Genomic DNA, 22317 nt, shown 5'->3' with positions numbered 1-22317 from the left:
GTGGCCTTGCCCTATTTCCAACATGATCAGCTTTCATGCCTTTTTAGGTGGGCAAGGTATTGCTTTATTGATTGGTCATTAATGAGCCTATGATTCTTAGCAGTCAAGCCTTATATTCCAGCTGGATAAAATAAATATATGAAGTAAATAAATACAACATAAGCGTGGGGATAAAGAGGATCTGCGTGTGGAAAGCCAAGAATAAGTTAGCGGATATATTGGAAATGAAATCGACAGGCAGGTAAACCACTAAATAGAAACTAGTGTTAGAGTGGATACATATAGGTAAATAAAAGTTTGCGCTTGAAACATTATAGTACAAGTTAAAGTAGTTCTAAAGGCAGAATTTTTTTTTTTTTTTTTACCTTAATGTATTATATGCATAAACACTGTACTGTATATAACCTTCTGCTCCCCCCAACCCCTCCTAATACTTGCAGTACATGAGCCTGATCTCGATCCCGAAATGTGCATAAGAGCAGAGGCTCTCCTCATTGGTTCAGACACACCAGTGGAAGCCACTGAGGAGGGTGGGTGTGGGACTGGCTGAGTCATGCTCTGTGTGTCTTATGGATACCCAGAGATGGTTCGGGATTGAGAATGCACAAATGCCCCTATAGCAAGCGACAGGGGCCAGGAGCGCTTACAGGAACCCCAGAAGAAGGAGATCGGGGCTGCTCTGTGTAAAACCATTGCACAGAACAGGTGTGTGTAACATGCTTGTTGTTTTTAAAGAATAAAAACTGAACCTTTAGAATCACTTTCAGCTTTATTATGAAATTCCTCAGCCCCTCTTCCTACCCTCTTCGATACATTTAGATGTCCTCCCCTGCAGGTCTATTCCTACCTCTTCCAGTGGGATAGGGAGCTGGGGGAGGGGGGAGAAGTACTGTAGAGAAGATCTGAACTCAAAAAGAGTAGATTTGCCATGTTTTAGAGCAGTGTTTCTCAACCTATTTCCAGTCAGGGCACCCTTGAAAAGTATTTTCTGTCTCCAGGCACCCCAGTCTAAGTCTTGGTTCACACTATACTGCACCATGAAGATAAAGTGTATAGGGTATGATGGGTTGTGCTGTATAGGAAATGGGACAGTAATGCATGGAGCATAAAAGTGCTATGTTAGGAAAATGAAAATACTGAGAATGGGGTTTTGGAGGAGAGGCAGTAGCGGAAGGTAATAGAGTGTGTTTAGTATAGCGGGAATTAAAGAATGAACACATTATGAATGAATTGTGACTGATGCAAAATAAAGATGATTTTGTGGTCAACTATATGTTTATTAATGTTTATTCTATGCTTTAGTACTGTGCGTAATGTGTACTTGTTGGTGTGTTCCTAAATGTCAAAGTGTTACTAAACCCATGACCCTGCATTCAATATATCCGGTCTCCCACAGTACACAGAACATGGACATGCGATTATTTTAATAAATATAAACTGCTAAATACCATTTCCCATCAGTAGTATATAGCTGTTTTGTGACTTCTATCAGTGTCCACCTAAGCACTTTATTTTGTAGGAGGAGTTTTCATTCTTCTCTGACTGTCCTATGAGGCTGCATGTCCCCTGGTCCTCTGTCCAGACTGTGCCGATCACATGCACTCTCCCAAAGAAAACAAAAAAACTTTTTATCTTCTAGCAATACACACCAAACAGAGCACGTGCAAGCTTCCTACTGCTGCTCTGTACTATGGCAGATGGGTTGGGGATGGTAAATGCAGGGGAGTATCACAGAAGGCAGTATCAAACGGCCTTTTTACACAATGTGGATGATTAACCCCTTAGGTTCCAAAGTGAGTATAACAAGCGTGCTTTACTGCATATACAGACTGATTTTACTGTTGTGGGTTTAGTAACACTTTTCTAAACTCTGCGTAATTATTTATGAAATATTTTATGGAATTTTTTTATAACCCTAATAAAGAGGTGCCTAATTTACTGAATGATAAAAGAACTTTGGCACTTTTTTCCATCAACGCTTAGCTGTAACATATTAGACTGTTTTGACACTTTTGACAGGAACATTAACAGTAAAGCATATTACCAGGAACAGAGAATATGTTAGCTGGGACACACAATGCACAGATCATGGCCAATTTCAGGAACAGTTGGTAAATTTTGCCCCCAGCCATGACTCGCTTGCCTTTCACTGGCAGTATTAAAGTGAAGACAGGAGCTTCCTCAGCAGGACCTTCCTCTGAACCTGTCAGAACGGAGGTATCAGCTTCCCTCGCACCTGATTCTTTCAAGGCTTTACGGTGAGGCTAGTCTAGAAAGGTCCTGCTGCATCATGAGGAAAGCTGAGCCACTGCTTATGCCTTCTAGAGGTGTGATGAGTGGATTTATGAGCGGTGAAGAAAGCTATGAAGCTTCGGGGCCCATGTCACTGCTCACAAAGTTTGATTATATGGGTCCTATTGGCACTTAACAGGATCCAGCAGTGCCGGATAGCAAAGGGTCACTCAGGACTCTAGGGTTTTATTAAAATTGGCACATTCCTATTAAACTTGGAATGTTTGGTGGATAATTAGCCCCCCTCCTGTTCGCAATAGGCCCTAGTATCCTTGCTGGGATGCCTTGTGGCAGACAGCTGCCCCCCTCTTCTCTTCTCCGTCTTTGTGATACCAACTTTTGTATGCACAATCGTCCTGGGATCATTGGCTGAGATCCTCTCCAAGTTTTCAACCGGTCATTCATATATAAATCTCACTAGTGGCCCATTGCTATGACTTGTAGCCAGGAGTCTTGGACACTTGGGGTGTTTACATATAAAGTAAAATCGGTTATTATCTTACTGCATTTGCTGAATTAAGATTAAAAAAGTCCCACTACCTCTCCCCTCACCACAACCTGAGCTCTCTCTCAATCTAGTACTGTGTCCATCTGCAGCAGTGCTTATCACAGGACAGAGTGAGAACAGCGGGAGCCATTGGCTCCTTCTGCTGTCAAATCTTGAGAGGAAGGAGTGGGTGTTGGGGCTGAGCCACACTGTGTTTGTCTATAGAAGCACACAGCCTGGCTCGAGAGCTCACTGGCGACTTGCTATGGGGTCATACGAAGAAAGGGAGGAGCGGACAGCGCCAGTGGGGGATCCCAGAAGAGAAGGCAAGAGGCTACTGTATGCAGTACCATTGCACAGAGCAGGTAAGTGTAAACGTCTTTTTTTTATTTTGTGGAAAAAAAATGACTTTCCAACCACTTTAAAATCTGACTTAATGTTCAGGTTCATCCAAGTTCTTGGTTTTTGCTAACAAAGTTGGATTAAGTAAGTATGTTACGCTTAAAGAATATGTAAACCCAACTTTTAATTTTCCTGATATGTGCTTGCTGTACCATGTACTTGTATGAAAACGTATCCTGTTTCTTTTTTTTTTTTTTTTTACATTGCTCCCTTTTTCTGAAGTCCCTGGTGTTCCTGCCAGTTATTCTGCTTTCCTATTGAAAAGTGACTAGATTACAGTAGGCATGAGAGCACAGTGTGGTCAGTTCTCTAGCTGTGCTGGATACTCAGTGTGCTGTCCTTGCTCGCCCTGACAACCCCCCCGTACAGGCCTTTCACTGGGAAGATCAGTGTGCTGCTGTTGGAGAACCCCCAGCTCTCTATGCAGCAGAGAACAGAGGGAATGTGATCACTTACACAAAAGGGAAGTAAGGTAAATGTTTTAGCTTTCATAAACTGAATGGCTGGGTTGTTTTACAAGTTGAGGGTTTACAATCACTTTAACGTAAATGTCAAGTAAAAAAAACAAAAACATATAAAAACATATACCATTCACCCATGTTTTTTATCCCTTCAAAGACCTTTCAAGTAATGTTGATCAGTGATCTGCCAGAAGGGTACTCAGCTCCTAAGTCCTTTTGTGGGCTGACCATACACATTCAGACCAATAGGAAGCAAATAAGACAAATTCAGTGTTGGGGTTTACATATACTTTAAGGTTTGCTTTTATGTGTTTGTTCGCGTACCTCACAAATCTATTATGTATTTACTGCAGGTCACACAACATCATGGTCAAGGTGTTCCAAAATACCAACCACAAAAACCACCTGTGCCAGGCAGAAGGAGAAAAAGCCATCAGAGGTTTGTTGTCTTTTGCTCACATTTTAAAGATTCCACTACATATTTATCATTAAATATTCATGCTGCCTATTCCTAGATAGCCTGTTAACACAGCTGCAGTTTGATGACTAATGCAGCCCCATTTATTTCTAACAAATAACACAATTTAAATAGTCATTGAGGATTATTTATTCCTGCTGGCAATCAAATAACAAGTTATTTTTCTCTAAAGAGTCCAGCACATTGTCACTACAGTGTCTCATTTTATGTAATATCCTATAGTTGGTGCTGAAAGTCTCCAAGCATGTTTTTGTTTTTCTTTTCCCTACAGTAAATGAATCATGTAGGAGGATTAAAGCCACTGTGTGTGTGGGCAGTTTGTAGTAATGTTTGTTGAAGAAAATGTCGGGCTTTGTACTGACTTGCTTTTTTTTTTTAAGAAATATATTATAAACCTGGCCAATTTTTATATTGTGTTTTATGTAGACTATAGATAGTTCTAAATAAAAGTAGAAATAAAACGGCCTTTTTAAAGGGAATGACCCCTTCTTGATTTTACAGTTTTAGGTAGATGCCTGGTAGGTTAAATCACCTACTTTCTGCTGTTATTAACCTGGGAATCCAATAGCAGAGTGTCAGCCAACCTCAATGCTTAAAATACTATTCCTTCATGGAAACTAGCTTCTATGAATGGAGGAGATGGGCGGAAAGGGCCATTGACAGAACCCTTGACAAGTGTATATGCAGGTCCCTCAGCTTGTATTGACCCCTGCAGCACTGAAAGATTATGGCTGCAGGGGTAGGGAGGATCAGAGGACAGAGGATTTCAACAAAAACCACAGCCAGCAGCAGAAGGGACACTTTGTATTGATTGTAAGTACAGTACCTTGTACTGATTTTTTTTTTTAAATGTTTTGATTAAACTTATGCCTCGTACACACAATGAGAATATCGGACGAATGATCGTCCATTTTTTTTTTGCATGCTAGTCGCATATTGAAAATGAAGAGGTTACTAAAGTTATGAAAATTCTCATACAGAATACAACTTCGGAAGTGATTTAATGTATTATATTGTATTGTAATGTATTCTTTTGCTTCTAAGCATGCGTGGTCTTGGTCGCTTGATTTTTTTCGGATGAATACTGTGCTGATTAAACGAAAACTGTTCGTTCTGTTTCGTACGAGAAATATTTTTGTGCTTATCCCTTCAGATAATTTTGCATGCACTGTCGTGATCAGCTCTTGAAAGCTGTGTACTAATGATCAGATTGTCGGATGAACACTTCGAAAATTTTATTTTTGGCCGATTTTCTCATCTTGTGTACTAGGCTTTAGGCTTTAAAGGTTCACTCCAGGCAAGAGTATCCTTCAAACATAATATACACACTTAAACTGCAGACTGGCATTTAAGTAACAGCAACAATTCTGAATCTAGGGGAACGTAGGGCGGAGTGTAGGACTCCACTTCCTCCTATGTGACAGCCCTGGTAGTTTGAGACTACTTGGAGGCAAGGAGAGAGTTCTCAGCTCTGTGTACAGGGGGCTTCCTCTTCCCTTATTCAGCATCTAAACAGAACAATAGAGATGTGCAGAATATGAGGCAGGCATTAAATTGAACCTGATGCCTTTCCCTGATTCAGGACTATGGGAGAGTGTCACCAATTTGGTGGTACCCATTAACTTTTTTTGTGATGACATGTATTTGTTCAGCTCCTGTTCTGACCACCTTAAGAGAGAAAGATGCACTGGACTGTATAACATTTGTTACACTTGCTTCCTCTTTACCTTTATTTTTTACAGTGACTGCTGGGAAACAACATAAAAAAGTATTTAGTTTTCTTTTTAAAGTTTTTTTAGATACTTTATGTTAATGTATCAGCTTAAAATGGAATTCCAAGAAAAAATGTTTTTTGATGTTTGCTGGGTTAGCTATCTCTAATTTTTCAGATACTATGCCCAGAATGTTACTGGGGATGCTAAAAATCTTAGTTCCATTATGACGCATACCACTGTCGGCTTTGGTTTTCCAGCTTAGCTGCTGCGAATTTCGCTACTCATACAGTAGTGATAGTGGGTCACTCGCGCTTCAACTCCTCCATTCAGAAAACATCTAGTAACCTTTTCCCAGGATACAAGACTTTCTCTGAATAGACAAGAGATAGGGACAGATGAATGTCAAGATCTCATGTTGTCCATTCAGAGAAAGCCTTGTTTGGACTAACTTTTATATGGGCTTTTGTATGTACCCGACAACATACCTATATTTATATGTTAGGCTATGTAGGGGAACAAAGAGTAAACTTAGATTATCGTTTTTGCACTGGTTAAAGTATATTGGTGTTTTGTAAGCAAGCCCCTGCCTCATCATGTATCCCCACTTGCTGTTTGCTTGTAACCAGTGGCAGTGCTGAGCGTTAAGTCTCGTACACATGATCATAAAATTGTATGAAAAATACAGCTTTTGAAGTGGTTGTATGATAATCTGATTGTCCGTACACCGTTTTCAAGAGCTGATCACAACAGTTCATCTGAAATTATCCCAAGGGACAAACATGACAATTTTTCTCGTACGATACCACATCATACGATTTTCATTTAATTAGTACAGTTTTCTTCCAAAAATACAATACAAAAACATTACATTACATCACTTATGAAATTCTATTGTCATCCGAAAATTTTCATTAGTTGAGTAACTTCTTCATACGGAGACTAGTTTGCACAAAAAAAAAAAAGAAAGATCATTTGTCCGATATTTTCATTGTGTGCACTCTCCCGAAGGCAGAGTTTCTCAGTGTGGTCAGTATTGATCTCCAAGGTTGATAGGACTATTTAATGGGATGATAAAGTGGCTTTGAATTAGTAGGTGGTCAGTAAATGATGGAAGGCCAAATGGAAGATCTCTGTAGAGCTCCGCTTGTCCAGGTTTTAGTTCTGAAGTTGAGGTGGCTAGTAATGAGAAATTGATACCCTGAATTAGATGTTAAACCACCAGCAAAAGAAGCCGTAAGTTTTATCTGTTAGCTGTGAGTTGTTACTGGTAATTTATCTGCATGTTTCGCTTTGTCTGGTGACCTTCCACCCTCCCCCTTCTGGGAGCCAATGAGTACAACCATAGCAATAGGAGAGGTGCCAAATAACTGATTGCTGATTGTTTGATAAAGCCTCCAATTTCCATGTATAAGTGTTTGGGGGTTGTTTAAATAATCTAAACCCTATGTGGGAATAGATGAACAGTTTAGGAGCCTTGGCCTATTAGTTGGTACAGGCTCCACTGCAGTATAAAATCTCAGATTTAAGGAATATTTCTTGAACAGAACCTAACCTATTTTCATGAACAAACCTAGCAGCTTCCATATACATATGTTTTTAAATGTGGTGAGGCTTCATGGTATGCAACTTAGCATGTGACGCAGTTTTACCATCCTAATATCTGCTAAAACCTAAGGTATAAATGTCTGTTCTCTGATCTGCTGTTCCTGTTATCTGCCTTCTATATTCAAACAAAGAAAAATGAAAGGGTTTGTGAGAAGATGATTTTTGAAGAAACCTTAGGGTGCTGTCAAAACAATGGTGGTGAAAGACAAGTAGGCTCTATCCAAAACAAATGTGTGACCTTCAAGCTTAAAATGCAAGGTCCATGCATACCCTGACAAAAACACTTTCTAACTATGTTGAAGAGGAAAGGATGAATGATCTGCAGTCCTAGCACATTTTCCTGTCATAAGTTCACAGCACCGCTCCTGCGTGGATACAGTACAGTAAGTGTGCGTTGTCACCCTCGGACAGGAAGCGTGTTACACATTGAGAAACTCTTCCTTCGACTCAGCACTGCAATGGTTACATGTAGGGCCAATGAGTGAAAATAAGGGAAAAGAAGCCCTTAGGAAGAAGTATCACTACAACGTAAAAGAAAAAAAAAGTGGTTTTGTTTTTCCTACATCAGAGATGAAAGCAAGGCAGAAGTGCTTATCTCCCCTGTCGCTCAGCAGCCCCTCCGTCAGGAATCTCTACACACACAAACTCCGTGGCATTGGCTACAGTGTTGTGCGCTGTAACTCACCCAAAGGAATGTCCATGAATTAGGTTTCAGCCTGGGGTGGAGCTACAACACACCACAACACAACCATGGCATAGACCTGAATGGGACCAAGGGCTACATACACCCAGTTCCATGGGGGGGGGGTTAACAAAATGGTTGATAATACGTTGTGATGATACTACTTTAACCACTTGTCTACCTGGCACTTTCACCCCCTTCCTGCCCTCGCCAATTTTCAGCTTTCAGCACTGTCGCACTTTGAATGACAATTGCGCGGTCATGCAACACTGTACCCTTATGAAATTTTTATCATTTTTGAGACAGAGCTTTCTTTTGGTGGTATTTAATCACCACTGGCTTTGTTATTTTTTGCTAAACAAACCAAAAACAACAGAAAATTTTGCAAAAAAAAAAAGTTTTTTTCTTAGTTTCTGTTATAAAATTTTGTAAATGAGTAATTTTTCTCCTTCACTGATGTGCGCTAATGAGGCTGCACTGATGGGCACTGATAGGCTGCACTGATAAGCGGCACTGATGAGGCACTGGTAGGTGGCACTGATGGGCATTGACATTCATCACTGGTGGGCATTGATAGACATCATTGATGGGCACTGAACAGCAGTACTCATATACGGCACTGATATGTGGCACTGACTGACACTGTTAGGCAGCACTGACTGGCACTGTTAGGCGGCAATGACTGGCACTGATAGGTGGCACTGATAGGTGGCATTGACTGGCACTGATAGGTGGCACTGAAAGGCAGCTCAGATGGGCACTGATGTGGCATTGATGTGCACTGGTAGGCACTGATATGTGGCATTGATGGGCACTGACAGGTGGCATTGATGGACCCTGACAGGTGGCACTGATGGGGCTACACTGATCATCAGGGCACTAGATGTCCCCTCTGGGGAATGCCGATTACTGCCTCTCCTCTCCTCACGAGCTGTCAGCGTGACAGCTCGTGAGGAGAGGAATGCGGATAACCGACATTTCCTTATTTACATGTGATCAGCTGTGATTGAACACAGCTGATCACATGACCGAGCCGAAGTCATCAGCTCTTTCTGCTGATCGGTGATCCGCTGTGTCCCAGGGACACAGCTCACCACCATTCTCCGCTCTGCGTGCCCCCACGGTTAGAGTGGGAGGACGTCATATGACGTCCTTCCAGAATGAGAGAACCGCCGCGCTCCTGTCATTTCCTTATATAGCGGGGGGAAGGTGGTTAAAGAATAAATCACTGGCAAGCTGAAATATATTACATGTTCTTGGGGTTGCCATGATGCATGCGACACTACATATAGAATCTATCCTAAAACGGATTCCCATGTTGCACGAATATACATGTGGACATGCACGTGATTTGTTAATCGCAGCTAATTCCTTGTGTAGAACTTGGGAGCGCGTTTTTCATCACTGCCAAGAGACGGGGTCAGCTGACAGAACGGTATTTAGTTAATGATTTTTTGCTACAAAAATTCTGTCTGCTTTCTAATTTGTTCAGGAGAATGTAATAGACCAATGCAAGAAGCCTAAGCATTTTTCAGTACAGTAGTGAAAAATATAAAAACAAAAGAAAAAACCCTCCCTCTTTTTTTGACAGTTCTCACTAAATTTCTTCCAGTCACAAAGGACCAAAGTATCCTGCTTACCAAAGCTTTAATATGTTTCACTGCAATTTCTCTTTATAAACAGAAATAACATATTCAGGTTTACTTTTCTAAGCACCTGTAAATGGAAATTGCTATTTTATACCGCATGCTAGAAAAGTGAAAACTCTGATTCAGAAAAAACTGTGTTGCCTGTAACAGACAGTTTAAAGGGCTCATGTACACTGGATTTTGTTTTTAATCTGAGCTGGAGTGAAACCATAGTACATGCTTGTCAGAGCATCTTGACACATCTCCTTAAAGCGGAACTTTACCCATTACAACTTGATAAAAAATAATGTTCTTTAGCAAGGAACATACATTCCACAATAATAACACTTTTCAACAGGTAAAAAGTTTTGGGCATAAAATTAGCTAATCTTACATAATTTTGGGGTGCTGAAAACGAAAATGACCCTAAAAAATGTTGATTGGCTCTAGTTTCCATGATATATTCACCCATCTAATGACGTAAGCCATTCAAAATTATGATGCAACTTCAGCTGCATATTGCGCAATTGATACTGGTGACCAATAGAAAATTGCATGTATACTGAGATGATGCAATATTAGCCTTTAATTGCATCACTTCACTGCATAAAAGCTGCAGTATCTGTAGCTGATTGTAGTTCGACAGCGTCTTTACATTTCGTTTTATGCTTATATAGGCTACTCAGTAATGCCTCGAACTTGTGTGAATAAAGCAGATAATTTCTGCTATATCTGCGGTGAAATAACTTTTATCTCACAAAAAAGGAAGATAACAGGAATGATTAAGAAAGCCTACAACTTGTATTTTGGCTGCAAGATAGGAGACCAGGACAAGAGCTGGGCACCACATATATGCTGCAATTCTTGTGGGACGGCACTGGAGCAATGGTTGAATGGAAAAAGGCATCTATGCCTTTCGCTGTGCCAATGATTTGGAGAGAGCCAACAGATCATGTTAGTAATTGTTACTTTTGTATGGTGCCTCCAATTGTAAAAGGGCTAAATAAGAAGAAAAAGTTATCTGTGCACTATCCAAATATTCCATCGGCAATACGTCCAGTTCCTCATGGAGAGGGGCTACCAATTCTAAAGCACCAGAATCCTTCGTGGTTGAGTCAAGTGAGGAAGAACCTGAAGCGTGTAGTCACGTGCAGTTGTAAGAGATAGCCCTTTCCTCGAATACAAGAGAAAAGCGAAGAGAAGCAAAACCGACACAAACTGAAGACAAAACTAGTGAGAATCCTAAGTATTAAAATGATTCAACTTAGCTTATGGCTATAATTTTTCTTGGTAATCCTATGCAATATATTATGCCATTTAGGCTTTGTTATGTAGTCAATATCACTTGCTTTATATTTGTGGAAAGACATCTATCTATATAATTATTGTGCATTATGTAGTCATTACGCCTATAGTAGAAAACTTTCCGTTTACAGAAAAACTAGAGCCAATTGACAAATTTCATTGTTATATTTGAACTCAGAATGTGAAATTCATTAAGAAATGGAATGGAAATTTGTTTCCAAAACTGGCAAAAAATAAAAATTTGTTGAACAGTGTAATTACAGGTATGCTACCAAAATCAATGTGTGCTGTAAATTGCGTCCCGCGTTGCTCCTGGTTTTTTTTGCTGGAGGCTGCCATTGTGCTGAAGCCCAGAGCCCCTGAACAGCAGTAAATCTTAAAGCAGAACTAAACCCATCATTTTAACACTGAAAAAAACGTTACATTCCTGGAATGCCAGGATTGCTAACTGTCACTGATGCAGCTTCCTTGGCTGTAAAAGATAGGAGGTTTTAATTCCGCTTTAAGGCTGTCAGCAGATCGGCCTCTACAAATTCAGCGGTGCTTAAAAATAGAGAGCAACTGAGCATGTGCAGAGCAGGGTGAGAGTGTATTACTGGATTTACACAGAATAGGTGCTTATTTTTAATGTTTCACATATCTATAGCTACAAAAGGGGCCAGTCTAAAGTGATCTAGCAGAACTTAATTTTCTGACTTAAGTTCCACTTTAAGCAGTTCAGACGCAAATACAATCAACTTAATAAAAAGAAAAAAAGAAGCAGCGTTGTGGAAATTTTTGAAAAACATTACTTGTCCAGGAACTAAATTGGGGTTCCAATCTACTTGTCCCTTATGACAGTCTACTTGTCCAGATTAACCGAATGATGGCTACAGTGTGGTTGTCCAGTTCTGGGAGGGCGTCATATGATGTCCACCCAGAAAGTGCTCTCCCGCATGCCCCCAGCGGCATGCAAACCCAAAGGCGCGCAACCCGGCGATCTCCGTGTTTGCTGATCACGTGATGTGGTAAGAGGCCAATCACAGCGGCCTTTTACCACGTGATCAACTGTGTCCAATGACATAGCAGATCACCGGGTAAATGCAGTTGTCGGTTATTGGCTGCACTTTCCTCGCGCTGTCACAGTGTGAGGAAAGTAATGCAGATAACCGGTAATTGTCAGAAAACAGATCGGCACTGATTATCAAAGCGCTGATGATCACTGCCCAGCAGTGCTACCCAGCTGTGCCCATCAGTGCCTAGCAGTGCCACCCCTCAGTGCCGCCTATCAGTGTCCATCATTGCTGCATATCAGTGCAGCATCATCAGTGCCAGCTCATCAGTGATGCCTATCCGTGCCGCCTATCAGTGCAGCCTCATCAATGCACATCAGTGAAGGAGAAAAATTACCTGTTTGCAAAATTTTATGATAGAAACAAAGAAAAACGTTTCTTTTTTTTTGCTCGTTTTTTTGTTTATAGCGCAAAATATAAAACTCCAAGTGGCGATTAAATACCATCAAAAGAAAGCTCTATTTGTGTGAAAAAAATGATAAAAATTTCATATGGGTACAAAGATGAATGACCGTGCAATTGTAATTCATATTGTGACAGCACTGAAAGCTGAAAATTGGCTTGTATAGGAAGGGGGTATAAGTGCTCAGTAGGCAAGTGGTTAAATTTTTTTTTTTTTTAACCAAAACTGTATTTATATCTGAGCTGATTTTAGGAATGTCTGGGGCTTTGAAAAACAAAAGGGACTTTATGGCGACTTAAATGTGTAATAATTTTAACATTGCGCTGTTTATCTCCTCCTACCCTCCCTGCCTGTTTCCAGCACTTCCGGGTCAGGACAAGGAGAGGGGAACGGATGGTGGTGAAATTGCCCCGGGCCTGAAAATAGGGGCTTTATGGCGACTTAAACGTGTAATTTAACATTGCGCTGTTTATCTCCTCCTCCCCTCCCTGCCTGTTTCCAGCACTTCCGGGTCAGGACAAGAAGGGGAGGGGAGCGGATGGTGGTGAAATTGTCCTGGGCCTGAAAATAGGCAAGCTGAGCCCAGGAGACCTCACGCGGGGGGAGATTCACATGGGGGGGGGGAGGCTGGCACTGTGTGGAAGCAATCGGCAGCAGCACTGCTGCCCAAATGCTCCCACCTGACAGGTGAGACCTGCTGCTTGCCCCCAGCAGGGCTAAAGGTTGGAAAAAAAACTACCTGCCTGGTGCCTGGAACTACATGTCCTGGGCTTGGGCAATAACATCGCTGAACAAGTAGGCAATGACTGCACCATGGATATGTATCTACACATAACCTTTATAGACATTGATATTTAAACACATTGCGATGGCACATAGCATTTAAGAACCCTTGCAATGTATTGCTGTGAAAAATTCGACATGACTAAAAGTTTTTCCAAGCTTCCAACATCCATAGGGGGTGATACTACAGGCCTCATTCCTAAATTAAAAATGTAATGGAATATGCATCTATTAGATGGAGAGTTTGCAGTCTTGAAATAAAAAGTCCCACGACAAACCATTATTGATCATTTGTAATGCCATGTAAAAAGCAATGCACATTTTTGATAATGTTCATAGCCTTGCATTTTCACATGCATTGCTGTGTGTGTTGTGGGTGCCTATTGCATTGATTTAAAGGGCCCACTTGGGGCAACACTTGAACAATACAATTTTTAGGAATTTTTCCTGATGTGGGTTACAGTGTGATGGTGGAAAAAACATTTTGTTTATCTGTGCATTGTGCCTGCATCGCAAACAAACTGCACAATTCATGCTTTGAGGGCTGGTTCACATCGGAATGTGCATGTTCCCGTGCAGTCTGGTTTTGCAGTCTATTCAATTGACTGGAATGCAGAAAAGGGTAGGCAAGCACTACTTTTTCAGAACACACTGGCACCAAATTGATTGGTACTGTGGTACTATTTAGTGCCCACAAACTGCTGCATGCCATTAACAATTCATTGACACCTGCATGCATTCACGAGGGCAACGCGCTCCCCTGCGGTGCAGGAAACACGCACGGAACTTGCCTTTCCTGCTTTGCATGTGGCATGAACTGTCCCTCAAGGAACTCTTAAGTTTGCATTTTACTAAAGGGTATTTTAGCAAACTCTCCGTTATGGTTTGTCCTGTCTGTACCTGACAGAGATATTGCATTTGCTTAAATGGTTAGTTCTCCTTTACCAAAAAACTGCCTGTTCAGATAAGGGATGTCTGCAGATGAAAACAAGCTGTGCAGCTTTGACCAAAACTAAATAAAGCCTTGCTATAGTTATAGACCATTTATGTACTTCGTAAAGCCTGACCTTCAAACTTCCAGAACATTAATAAAAGAGGTCTAGCCGTTGTTGTTCACCTTCACCATCACAAGAGCAAACTCTCTGATTCAAGCTCTCCTACATTTGCTTGCTCTCCCCGGTGCAGTGGTTCTAAGCTCAGAGCTTGAGAGCTCACTCCTGTGATGGTGAAGGTGAAAAGGAATAGCTGGGTTTCACTTCGCAACGCCCCAGCAACATCCTTGGAGTTTTCAGTCAGGCTTCACAAGGTACTTAAACGGCCTACAACTATAGCAAGGGCATTTTTCAACTTTAGTTAAAGCTGTACAGTTTATTTTTATCGACAGATGCCCCTTATCTGCATAGTCAGCTTTTTGGTAAAGGTGAACAAACCCATTAGCCACGCAGGTTTTGGTGAGCTGGCCCTCCATATTTTAGCGAAACTTAATCCAAACCGCATACAATATGGTTATAGCACCTAAAGGTCTACACTGCATTAAATTTTCAATGCTAACTGGACATTCAATCACAATTGCAATGCATCTTGGAGAACATAGCAATTGTTTTTTTTATTTCTTTCCTAAAATAGCTATTTAATGAGCCCAATGGTGCCATCACACCATCAAACAAAAGTCAGTTTTGAAAAAGTTGTTTTTCTTATTTTTTCTAGTTTGAAGTTGAAATAAATCAGACCACAATAAATTTCTGCTGTCTGACCAAGGTACAGTGACGCAATGGTTTTAATGAGAATGACATCTGCTCTGTGTTAACACTGTCCAATCCACTGCCATTGTTCACTGCAAAAAGTGCTTCCCTGCAAACCAAAACTGGCCAGAATTCCTGTGATTATACATTAGCTGCTTGGTGTTTTCATAGCCATGTGTTTTCCATAGTAACCGAGTTAGCATATTTATAAAGTGACATTTGCTAGAAATGATTATTTTCTTTTATATTTTACAAGCTATCAACTATTTTAACCTGAGAAGGAAGAAAATTTGGTCCATCAAAACCACTCCACCATAATTTAGTCACAGTAAAATAAATGATATCTAGGAAGAGGCTGAGACAAATGCAGCAATTATTGATAATTTAATGCTTACAATAGAGAATACCAAGCCTTTTTCAGCTTATCTTGGATTGCTGTCTTTCACCACAGTTTCCTGTGGCCTAGAAAGCAAGCATCCACAATTATATGTATATTTTGCTGATGCGTTTTTATTCTACAATGTGTAGACCACACTATGTAGGGACACTTGAGTAAGAGTACGATGGAAGATTAGGCTGCCTCGCATTTTTGCAGAGTGGCATTAAATTTGTAGATTAAAGCTGATAGATAGTTGGAATCTCAGTCGGTTCAGCAGGGACTGGCGGAGATTCGAACCATGTATGGGCATGCTGAGTGTACCCAAGTTTATTGATCGATCAACTTGGGTACAACCAGCCTGTCGGGTTTTACATGTGATTACTGCTAGCAGTTATTAGACTGTAACGGAACCGACCCAGTCTGCGCTTGGGTACGTCCGTTATAATACCGTTTCCCCGTCTGAACACCGACAATAGACACCACAGCCGACCAAACAAGACTAGACAACACCAATCTGTCTGAACATGGAACTCTTTATTTGAAACTCGAACTGGCTTTTTATACACTCGGGACAATCCCCCCTCCCTGCATAATGACAGAGGGCTGGGCAATCTACACTTAGTAACATGAGACACACAGGTATTCAAACCTCACACCAGCAGACAGTCTCATCAGGAGGGAGGGCTGCTGGAGACACACCCCACTAAGCTCATACACATAAACACATGCATCCCATAATAGTTTGCTCCCAAGCAAGACACACAATAGAACAATGGGATGCAACCACATGGTATTAAACAAGCAACAACCCCCCACAACCAATATTAGGACAGATCAGCCAGTACCCCTAACAGGCACAGGGTGACTTACACATAATAGGGATATGGGGAGCTGTGACAGGGGTCTCCCTACCTCTCTAAAGTGAGCTGGGTTCCATGGGCCCCCCACCCAAAGTGACTCCCATCACATAGCCACTAGCAGTAATCATTGTGTTCTCCACCGGGGACGGATTCTCACACTGGGAGAATGCAATGGCTCTGCGGAAGGGATTCACCGATGAACACTCATTGTGTTAAAGGGGGAATTGAGCAATTTTATTTCCTGCAACCCGCAAAACCAGCAGTGATTTGAACCATCTATGGCCGGCTTTAATGTGTGTACCAGGCTTAAGATTTTGTATCCCTAAAGTCCCTACAGATTTCAGTCTCAAAATCTGGTGGAAATTGCTTACTAAACATTGCTATATTTCTACCTAGACAGTGGCTATATGAATTCTAATAAACTTCTGATGGTAGCCTTCATAAACTGTGATGGTTTTGTGTGGGTTTGTTACCTAGCTCTCTTGTAAAAGCAGATACTGGGCAGCAGAAGCAGGAGTACTGCAGGCGAATAAGCACCTTTTTCCCCCCCGTGTCTTATATTGTGGTTTATGGTATGATGACAAGCAAACTTTATACTGCAAGGGTGGCCAAACACTACACTGTGGTATTGAGAGATGTAATAACAATGTCTGCACGTATAGTCATGTGCAAAAGTAAGTACATTCCATGGAAATTCTTGACTTTCATATTTGAACAGGCAATCATCAAAATAAAGGTGATATGTTTGAATAACAACACAAGGAAAATATTGTCTTTTCAATCACCTATTCAGCAAAATTGTCAATAGATGTAAATGGTGTACTGTGGAAAAAAGGAAGTATACCTTTGTCATCACAAACTGGAGGCACTTTACATAACTGCTCATCAGTTTTTGAAGTCAAAATTTTTAACTACTTGCAAAATACCTTCAGTTGCAAAATGTTTGACTGAACTGCCTGTTTGAAAGTCCCCCTAAAAATATCAATGGGAATCCTATTAGGGCTTTGACTAGGGCAGTCCATAACCCTGTATTTTGAACTGTTCATTTATTTATTTTTGAGCCGTTTCTTATTAGATTTGCTAGTGTGTTTTGCATTATCATGTTGAATGACTAATTTCTGGTTCCACTTCAGCTTTTGGACAGATGGGCTGATATTAATATCAAGCACACTTTGATATGATGTAGAACGTATAGTTGATTTGATGACTGGAAACTGCCCAGGCCCTAAAGCAGCAAAGCAACCCTAAACCATAACATTTCAACCACCATGTTTCACAGTTGTTATGCAATTCTTGAAATACTGTTTTCAGTTTACAGAAAAAGGTCCACTGCTGAGAGGCAGAAAATGTCCACTTACTGACAGCACTTTCACAGAAAGCGATCAAATACTGGTGGGCTTTCCCATTTCGTCTCCAGTTTGTGCATCAGAATAAGCACTTTACATTTTCCACCTTCATAGAATGGGAGTAGTTGCTCCTTAGTCTGGGCATCGTTACTTGAGCTCCACTGTCATCCCCCTCTTGTAGATCCTCTGGGGCCACATCTTCTAGCCCTCTTACCCCAGTTTGGCAAAAATCTAAATCTAAAATGTCCAGGGACTCTCGCCCCCCTTGATCCTGGCCATCCCTTCTGGGTTCTCAATTATCCCCTTTTTTTATATGTTTGTATAATGCTCTGCATATTAGGAAGCTTTTTAACCTGTTTCAAATGTTTTTTTCCCCTTTAAGGGTGTTGTGTTCAGCCTTGGGCTGTGTACTGAATGCTTTAACTTTGATCTCATCAGAGATATTTGGTAATTATTATGTATTGAGTTTTCATTATTTGGCTCTCTTAACACAGTCTTAAGGAGTATATCACAATTAGGTATTTAATACCTTCTCGAGGGATTCATGGCCAGGTGAATCTGGTACAGCTGGCAGGGGCTTGTTTTTCCCCTCCTATATTTCTCTCAACAATTATTCTGCCCATTTCCCCTGCCCATCATCCTTCCCCTTTCCTTTTTCCTTTTATATTTATAATATTTATTTTCCCCTATTTTTTTTCTTCTGGCTCTTAGGTCTTCACCATGAATCCATCTAAGGAAACTCAGGAATGTTATTTGTTTCTATAGGTTACTATATTTCATTGCCTCTGGCAATTGTATTACGATGGTTAAGCCAGAACCGTAGTCCTGCTCCTTCACCCGCTTTGAAGATATTACTCATCATTCTCTTCTAAGCAGGTTTCTGTGTTCCCATGCAGGATTCGGTGCTATGGTTGGGCTATTGAGCAGGGAATAGAAGGTCCTCCCCTGCTCTTGGGTTTTGTTCAGGGTTATGTTCTCTTTACTTTTTCTCTGTGTTCTTTTCTTTCTCTTTCTTTTCTTTGATTGCAGGTCAGGCGTCATCCTTCTTCACTTTGCGGATCCTACTCCTAAGGTTCATGAAGCAGATGTATCCCTTTCAGTTCCTAAGGGGTATCTCGGTAAGTGACTGTATTTTAGTGGAGTTCTCTCCCCCCCCTCTGTTCCATGGCTAAGTGCGATCAAACTAACTTACCTCTACGAATTGTCTCTCATAAAACCCAGGGACTGAATTCCCCTGTTAAACATTGTAACTTTTTTCAGTACTACCACTCTCAAAAGGTAGATGTGCTCCTGGTACAGGAGACACAATTCCCTAGACAGTACAGTCCTTCGTTTATACACCAAAAATATCCTGTATTCCGCTTAGCTAATGCTCAAGACAAAACAAGAGGAGTAGCAATCTTCATCTCCAAACGGGTTTCCTTCTCACTAATACTAGAAATTAAAGACCCCAAGGGACACTACTTACTATTGAAAGGAACTCTTCATGAAAGACTCTTTACCCTTATACCTACTAAGCCCCTAATAGGACCAGGCTCAGTTTTTCACCTTCATGTTCCAGACTATAGCACCCCATTCTGAAGGGGTAGTAAAGACTATACACACTTCTTGTGCCCTCGTAAGACCTGTGTTAGGATTGATCACATTTTCATCTCAGTTTCCAAGATTCCCTTAATCCTCAAGTCCTTAATCAGAGACACAGTATGGACAGACCATGCAATTGTATTCCTTGTGATGCAGTGATTTACTACTCTAACCCAATAGTCATTGGAAAGAGCACTAGACAAGGTTGTCCACTGTACCCCCTGATCCTTGGAATAGCAATAGAAACCCTTGCATTAGCAATTGGAACTCATTATGATATTCTTTGGCTCAGGTGTGGTCCCCAGACCCATAAATGTGCATTATTCTCAGACGATCTCATCATCTTCGTATTTTCACCACTAGTCTCGACTCCCAATATTATCTGTTTGCTTGATGAGTTTGGACAGATTTCTGGCCTTCATATAAATATGCTGATGTTATCGCCGTTAAATATATCTACTACCCCCTTGCTAGCTGAATCTCTAAAAAAAATCATTTTTCTTTTACGTGGAACGAAATGGCTATTTCATAACTGGTTGTTCAGCTCACCCCTAGCATCAATCAGTTATGTAAGGCTAATTTCCCTCCAATGTTTAAAACACTTGAGGCCGACCTCCAACAGTGGTCACAACATGATCTCTCCTGGTTGGGCAGGATCAACACAATAAAAATTACGCTACTACCCCGACCCCTTTACCTTTTTTCGCTTTCTCCCTATACCAATCTTCAGGACCCATTTATTAGGCTTTCAGGCCAAGATTATTCAATACATATGGGGATCAAAAGGCCACTGGTTAGCTAAGAGAGTTCTTTATAGGTCCCGTACCCAAGGGAGTTTGGGTCTCTCTAACCTACTTTGGTACTACCGCTCAGCAAAATTGGCTCAGCTGTCCGTTGTGGGTTTATATGTAAAGACAGTCAGTCCCTCACCACACTGTAGACTTCCTCTTCTGGAGCCCTTCTAAAAGTTGTCCCCCAATCATGGCTCTTCCCCTTTCCCATTCTTTGGCACTCTGGGATGATCTCAGGGACAATACTTCACTTATTTCCTACCTCTGCCCCCTTGCGTCTATTCCATAACCCTCTTTTTCCTCCAGGAATGGATATCACAGCCTTCCAATGGTTGTTAAACAAAGGACTGTACAGAATAGGTCACTTTTTCAAATCAACTGGACCACTAGCCTTGGGTTTTGAGCAATTTAGAGATGCCCCAGAGAGGTTTTGTTTTATGCAAATCTCTCACTTTCTAAATTCCTTATGGAAGGACAAATCTGAGCCACCTCGGATCTCAGCCTATGAACAATGGTGTGTGCAAATCTCAGAACAGAGAGGAGGAATCTCCATCATTTATAAGTCACTTGCCGATAATCCTGATAAACTCCCCTATATGTTGTAATGAGAAAAGGAACTGTCCAAGGAATGGGGGATGTTTTCACTCCTTCAAAGGTATTATGAACGTCACCTTGATCAAAGCGAACTTAAAACTTGTGACTAGATGGATAGATATACTTGGTTCCCACATGCCTAGTTAAATTTTTATCCATCTTCCTCCCCCTATGTTCCAGTGGATGTGAACTCCTAGGCACTGTGCTCCACACTTGGTGGACTTGCCCCATGATATGTGGCTATTAGAATAACATTTTTCATTTAATATGTAAATGTACTGCTTTCCCACAATCCTCACAGATCACATTGCTTAACATGCCCATTGTTAAAGCACCTAAGAACACGCAGAGGCTAATCTTTTTTTATCCTCTTGGGAGCTAATATAACTATTGCCTGATCTTGGAAACACCCTACAGTCTTCCTTAAAGCAACAAGATAGAAACTTTCTTGGATAATGCTCCATTGAAGGCCGGTTAGTATTCTCCAGGAGTTTGAGAGTATCTGGGAACCCTGGGTTCGGGAGGTGAATATCTCTTTTATTGCTTAGGTCGGCTTCCCGCCCTGGGTGACAGGTTAACTCCAATGGAAACTAACTGATCTTTCTTCTCTCTCCTACCTCCTTTCTTTATAACTTTAATTTCTACATCCTTTTCTTGGGTGATCTACAAAAGAGCTCCTTTTCCTTCCTAAGGGCTAGGACCTCTCCAATCATAATCACCTCTCCCTTTTGTACCTTAAATTAAACAGAGATGTACACTCATATGGTTGGATTTATGTAATTCCTTGCTGTTCTTCCTGTGCATTATACGTACAGTAATGGCATTGTAAGTACTAGCAGAGCCTTTTTTGTATCTTCCAAAGTCAGTGGAAATTCAAATTCACCATATATTGCTCAATGTTTGCACTGCAATTTTCTTTTCTGTATGGTTCATCTTTTTCAACTCAACATAAAAAATTTGTGAAAGTAAAAATGTCCACTGCTACTATTACCAAAGAACTCTGTCTTTTGATTGATTAGTCTTTAAGACATTGATCAGTGTATTCCGATGATGGTGTGAATGTCTCTATGCTGTCAGAATACAAAGGTATTGTGGGGATTGGGAAATCAAGTCATTTTGTTTTGTTCAACCTGTTGCTTGAAAGAAAAATGAATCATTTGTGAGTAAAAATGTTACATGAATAAATGAAAGCTGATCATTATAAGTACCCCTGTTAGTGGTAAATAGTTTGTCTCATCACAATACAATTACTGGATAGCTTGTTCTGTTGAAATATAACAGACTTGCTGGCTAGATCACCAGGGGAAAATAAAGGGAAGAAATCCTAAAGAAGAAAACTAATGCACGCTTCACATGTAAGAATTGGTAAGCTGCAATATAATGTTTTCTTTTGGGTTTAATACCGCTTTAAACTTTTGTGCTTCTAAATCAACAGTAACAGACCCCTCTGTGATGTAAACGTAATGTGGAATAGGTTGTGCCAGGAAATATTGTAAATACTTTGGAAGTAATTACAGGCGATGTGAAATCATAGTAGGGATTACTCACAAAGGATGTTGGTCAGGATTATAAAGCAGTTAAGCTAATTTAATGAAATTAATAAGAATTGTAAATTTTTTATACAAATTAAGAAAGCACTGTCACAGAAGGTGAGGTTTTGCTTTATATTCGTGGATCCATTCTACTAAACAGTTGAAAATGAATTTCAGAAAGGGATTCAGTTTGCGT

At 40.8% G+C, this 22317-nt stretch overlaps 1 protein-coding gene across 2 annotated transcripts in view; it reads left to right on the top strand.

Annotated features, from left to right (window-relative positions):
* Window positions 1-22317, top strand: part of JADE2 (jade family PHD finger 2) — a 479241-nt gene that overhangs the window by 124921 nt on the left and 332003 nt on the right. Inside the window, exons 3-4 of one of the 2 annotated variants that reach the window (XM_089669945.1) lie at window positions 3996-4081; window positions 18650-18738. In XM_089669945.1, coding sequence (XP_089526071.1) covers window positions 4009-4081; window positions 18650-18738 — 162 coding nt within the window. In that variant the 5' untranslated portion in view covers window positions 3996-4008. The remainder of the gene's footprint in view (window positions 1-3995; window positions 4082-18649; window positions 18739-22317) is intronic. The other variant, XM_089669946.1, reaches the window with a different exon arrangement.

The sequence above is a fragment of the Staurois parvus genome, unplaced genomic scaffold (genome assembly GCF_062004578.1).
Source record: "Staurois parvus isolate SC_StPar_1 unplaced genomic scaffold, SC_StPar_1.0 ptg000085l, whole genome shotgun sequence".
Lineage (NCBI taxonomy): Eukaryota > Metazoa > Chordata > Amphibia > Anura > Ranidae > Staurois > Staurois parvus.
This window is presented reverse-complemented; position numbering and strand designations above follow the sequence as displayed.